This window comes from Brassica oleracea, chromosome C2 (assembly GCF_000695525.1).
Source record: "Brassica oleracea var. oleracea cultivar TO1000 chromosome C2, BOL, whole genome shotgun sequence".
Classification (NCBI taxonomy): Eukaryota; Viridiplantae; Streptophyta; class Magnoliopsida; order Brassicales; family Brassicaceae; genus Brassica; species Brassica oleracea.
The window spans coordinates 13,766,205-13,771,911 of NC_027749.1; the positions used below are offsets into that span (position 1 = coordinate 13,766,205).

The 5,707-nt window shown below is 32.0% G+C and overlaps 1 protein-coding gene across 1 annotated transcript; it reads left to right on the forward strand.

Moving 5' to 3' along the window:
- Positions 1–236: 236 nt before the first annotated feature.
- Positions 237–1,882, forward strand: LOC106325361 (gibberellin 20 oxidase 2). Its single transcript, XM_013763418.1, has 3 exons — positions 237–849; positions 1,030–1,351; positions 1,432–1,882. Exons 1-3 carry the CDS (start codon positions 305–307, stop codon positions 1,696–1,698), a joined length of 1,134 nt encoding a protein of 377 aa, XP_013618872.1. The 5' UTR covers positions 237–304; the 3' UTR covers positions 1,699–1,882.
- The last annotated feature ends 3,825 nt before the right edge of the window (positions 1,883–5,707 follow it).

Here is a 5,707-nt window from a genome sequence, read left to right on the forward strand (position 1 = left end):
CTTTGTCGTTTCGATTGAAACCAAAACTTGAGTTACATGCAAAATTTGATGACACTACAATTATATTTACCTGATAAAATAGATTATTATGAAATCCCATGTGGCAAAGCCCTTCAATACAAAAGATGGAAAAAAATGGAACTAAAATATTAATAAGAAAAAGAAAAACAAATGTACACTAACTTGCTTATATAAAGACTTGAAGGACCCTTTGTTCCCCCATCTCCTCAACAATACTCACTCCCACTACAGCTTTTCATTCATTTAAACTCAGAACAAGACAAAACAAAAACTCTCCCAAAAAATGGCGATAATTTGCACAACAACATCTCCGGCAGAGAAAGAACAAGAACCAAAACAAAGTTTTGAAAACGATCAAACTCCTCCAATAGTTTTCAACCCTTCTCTTCTTAACCTCCAATCTCAAATCCCGAACCAATTCATTTGGCCAGACGAAGAGAAACCTTCCATTGACATTCCCGTGCTCGACGTGCCTTTCATCGATCTGTCGAGCCAAGACTCAACTCTAGAGGCTTCTAGACTCATTACAGAAGCTTGCACCAAACATGGTTTCTTTCTCGTTGTCAATCATGGAGTCAGCGAGTCCCTCATATCAGACGCTCACCGTCTCATGGGAAGTTTCTTCGACATGCCTCTAGCCGGAAAACAGAGAGCTCAGAGAAAACTCGGTGAGAGCAGTGGCTACGCCGGTAGTTTCACTGGAAGATTTTCCACCAAGCTCCCGTGGAAGGAAACTCTCTCTTTCCGGTTCTCCAACGAGAATAATGGATCACGAACCGTTCAGGATTACTTCTCCTGTACCCTAGGACAAGAATTCGAGCAATTTGGGTATGTGTCCTAAAATAGAACAAAGAAACACCAAACAGAGCAAAACCCTAATATGTCATTATTCTGTTTTTCCCATAAATTATTTCCTCTGTTTTCTAATCTTACTTAACAAACCCCGAAATTATTAAACCGGAGATAATTTGATCGGTTTTGCTTATGATTTCCCGGTTATGTTCACAGGAATGTATACCAAGAGTACTGTGAAGCAATGAGCTCTCTGTCTCTAAAGATCATGGAGCTTCTGGGGCTAAGTTTAGGCGTAAACCGCGACTATTTTAGAGGGTTTTTCGAAGAGAACGATTCTATAATGAGGCTAAATCATTACCCTCCTTGCCAGACACCAGATCTTACATTAGGTACAGGGCCTCATTGTGATCCAAGCTCTTTGACCATCCTTCACCAAGATCATGTAAATGGCCTTCAAGTCTTTGTTGACAATCAATGGCGATCCATTCCCCCCAATCCCAAGGCTTTTGTCGTCAATATCGGTGACACTTTCATGGTAACTAATAACCATCTAAAAGTGCAAACACATTTTCGTTACTCATACAGAAATGATATGTTAAAACTTTGGTTTTATAGGCTCTATCGAACGGGATATTCAAGAGTTGTTTGCATAGAGCGGTTGTCAACAGAGAGAGTGCAAGGAAATCGATGGCGTTCTTCTTGTGTCCGAAGAGAGACAAAGTTGTGAAGCCACCAAGTGAGATTTTGGACAAGACACCAAGGAGATACCCTGATTTCACTTGGCCTATGTTCCTTGAGTTTACTCAAAAGCATTACAGAGCTGATGAAAACACTCTTGATTCCTTTTCAAACTGGGTCATCACCAACAAAAATCCCATCTAAGAAACCAAATTACTATCGAAATCTTGTCTTTATTGTTACTATAAGTGTCTTTTGTTCTCGTGGTGAAATGCATTCACAAGGGTTTGAAAGTCTTTTTGTTTTTTTTTGTCACAATGATTTCAAAGTTCAGAAACATTTGTATATTGTTCCAAACATTACCGTGTGGAATATGAATGCTCGTTAAAGTAAATACTTTAAAAGTTTAAAAAACAAACTAGCTAGGTGTAACGAGTTGGGAATGAAAATGTTAGTATTTTACTATTTTCAAGATTTCTGAGTGTTTTCTACTAATTAATAACTAAATTGTCATTTTATAATCTGATTTATTGTGTTATAAAAAATCTGATTTATTAATTTGAGATCGTTATATAGAACTAACTTTTGGTCATATTCTATATTATTGAAAATGCCATTAAAATAATGAAGACATCAATATCTAGTTCAGCATAATTTAGACTAAAATGTGAACTACTGCAAATATACAATTGTTCATATATGATTATTTATATATTAATAACTAAAAAGATAGTTATATAATAATTATTATATTTACATCTAATATTTTATCTTATTTTATTTTATTTTTTAAAAAATTAAAAAATCTTTCATATCGTAAGAAACTTAATTTTCTCTATACATCTATATTATTAAAACAGAATTACTTTTTGAAAACAACTCTTCTTTCACTCTAATAATTACAACTTATGCCAGTGCATTTAATAATTATTAATTAATTAGCTATAAATCATTTATTTTGTTAGAATATTCTCTAAGCAAACTTACTATTATTCTCTAGCCAAACTTACCATTATTTTCTAACCAAAATATTCTCTAATCAATTTAAAATATGATATGCAAACTTTAAAAATTATTTATTCATGTATATTATTATCTCATTTCACATACAAAATATTAACTACAAATGTTATATTAAAAAATATAAAATTATTTTCAAATATATGTTAAATAATTTGAAGATTAATATTATTGACACACATATATTTGAATTATAAGAATACAATAATTAAATTTTAATTTAATATTTTCCGCAAAAATAAACATAAAATAAAATTTATTTGATTTATAAAAAATTTAGAGATATATATAACTATCTATTTGATTAAAACAGTAGTGAATTTTATTTGACATAAAATATTTTACAATGTACTTAAAAATTACTAATTGGCGAATATATTATATAACATGTCATTTTGATTGGTTTAGTATTCAGTCGCAATACGAGCAACCAAAAATTACAGAAAATTAAAAACCGTCAATTTATTATAAATGTTATATATTACAAATCGAAAATAAACACACATATGAATGCATGTATGTACAACCATTACATTCTTCTGCTATTGAGAATTTCATATGTTTGTTTTATTAAAATAAATATCTGTGCGGGTGCACGGATCAAGCACTAGTGTCATAATTCCAATTAAAACAATAATATATGATGAGAAACCATAAAGGTAAAAAACAAAGAGTATTTCATCATATTTTAAGATTTTCTTAGTTTAATCAAAGTTCTTTAGCTAAATCTTATAGTTAGGCCAGTAGTCGTGCATCAAATAATTTTGATTCTCATTAATTTTTTTTTTTAATTTTTTTTATTCATATCAAAAATTGTAAATTTGATTATGAAAACATTTTAAATAAAGATAAATTATTTAATGTAATATATATTTTTCCGTAAAACAGATAAAATAAAGTTAAAGTTATATCACATCACTTGTGTAACAATTGTTTTGTTAAATTTAAGTTATCACAAACTTATTGTAAGAAAAACACAATTCAGTGCTTTAGTGCGGATCAAACCACGTTTATCATTGTGATACAAAAATGAGATGCCATGGAAATTTGCAAAGGAGATTAGAAGTCAAGTCTCGATAGAAATACATATTGCCATATCATATGGCTCATATGAGACGGTAATTTATAAACAAAATCTAACGGAAACGGTACAAGACTTTTCGCTTCTCTTATTTACGTGTCATGTTTGGGAATAGATTAGATTGGAGCAAATACATAAAGAAAAATCCAAGGACAAAGTACACATCAAGTGTCATTAACCAGCGAGTCCAACTTAAGACTGAAGACAGAAATTTGTGCATCATATACTTCAACATGTAGTGTAGTAAGAGTCAGCAGAAAAAAACAAAACACATGGGCCACCAAAACCTAGCAAGGATGTTCTCTTTCTTAGTAACATAAGAACCAAAACCCTTATAATGCTCTGAATCTTACCTGCTTGGAACCATATATATACATATGCAGCTACCTTTGTATAGTGTTTACACAATGCTAAATTCACTATTGAATTATAATTTCCAATTTCGATTCTATTTTCGTATTTATTTATTTACTCTTGAACTGCATACTTCCGAGAAAGCTTAGAAACTTTTGAGGAACGTAGAATTTTAATCGATATCGAAAAGTAAGTATAAAAAATATCTCTAAAAACAAACCGCTTCAAACAAAATTAGTTAACACAAAATCTAAATGGAACCTAATTAAAAATATTTCGGATACTTGAACTGAACCATTGGCGAACCGAGAACCATAATATACTATATAAATATTACTATATATAAAAACCAGGGCCTCTCTGCATTGGGAGACAACCAAACTGCCTCAACTGCGGCTACTGGTACAGAAACACGTCACCTTTTCCTCAACCAAGATTATATCCAGGCCCGGTTCTTGCCATGTGCAAGAGGTGCTTAAGCACAGGGTCCTAATTTCTTTTTTGCAATTTTCTGTTAAAATTTAGAGAATTTTGAAAATTTAGGACCCTTTTTGTAGAACTAGTTAAATTATTCTTGTAGAATTTATATTTTCATAGGGTCCTAACAACAATGAGACAGGCCTGAATCAGTTCCTCTCTCTCTCTCTCTCTCTCTGAAGCGAATTCTTGACATGGAGATGCGCATGACCGGCTTGGAGACCACAACTGATGCAGTCAAGGTTGATCTCCTTGCACTGAAAGCTGACTTCAAGGAAGAGATTACTGCAACAAGGTCTACACTCAACATGATTCTACAAGCTCTCCATTCTCAAGTTTCTCTTCATGCTGCCTCAGTTACTCCAACAACACAACCTCAAGCTCAACCTGGCACTACAACACAACAATCTGACTTAGAGAGGTAGTGTTCTGAAGAGTTTGGTGACCTTCAATGTTTATGTTGTTGTTTCTTTTGTGTTTAGTTTTGAACGATATTAATCTTTTGGACAATGTAATATTTGTTAAACTCGTGAATGGTTTGACCAAAAAAAAAACTCTTGTGGTAATGTATAATATTTGTTTTTATTTTAAATTTCAACTTGTATAGTATATTTTTTTTATGAAATTTTATTAAAGAATGCCACGGATAAGAACATGACATATCACGACTAAAATAAAACTATCGATTTGTCACATTATTTTTCATGTCTATTTTTCATGTCTAAAATAATCACTATATAGCCATATTTAAATTTGTGACTAAGATAGACACGAAAATTAAATGGTCATTTCGCGGCAAATAAAAAACACGAAAGTAAATATGGCAAAATTATGGTAAGCAGACACAAAGTTTTTGTGGTAAAATTGTGAATTTTTTTGCCACAAACAAAACATGACTGAATCGTGTTTGTATAACCACGATCTGTCAAGTGTTTTTTTTCATTATAAAAGTATAGTCATGTTGTAAATTAGTAGGAGAAAGAGATTGTCTAGTCGGGTATTTATCGGATCGTCGGATCGACTGAGCTTCTATCGAGTCGTCGGATTGACTGGTCGTATCGGATGAGAAGGTAACCGCCGAGAGAGAAAGAAAAATTAGGGTTTATGATGATCAAGGTTTCAAAACGAGAAAGAAAAGAAAATAGGGTTTCTGGTCGATTTTAGAACTCAGGGAATTAGGGAGCTTCGTGCTGATAACGAGTTATGAAAATAAGGGGAAAGTCTATATCTTTATTAGACAATAAGGAGCCCTTTATATAGGAAATTACATAAGTATGAAAC

Excerpts from the sequence above, each read along its gene's own strand:
- LOC106325361 (XM_013763418.1), top strand. The coding sequence starts at position 305 with ATGGCGATAATTTGCACAACAACATCTCCGGCAGAGAAAGAACAAGAA. Across the intron at positions 850-1,029 it reads CAAGAATTCGAGCAATTTGG|GAATGTATACCAAGAGTACT; the intron begins GTATGTGTCCTA and ends TTATGTTCACAG. Across the intron at positions 1,352-1,431 it reads ATATCGGTGACACTTTCATG|GCTCTATCGAACGGGATATT; the intron begins GTAACTAATAAC and ends TTGGTTTTATAG.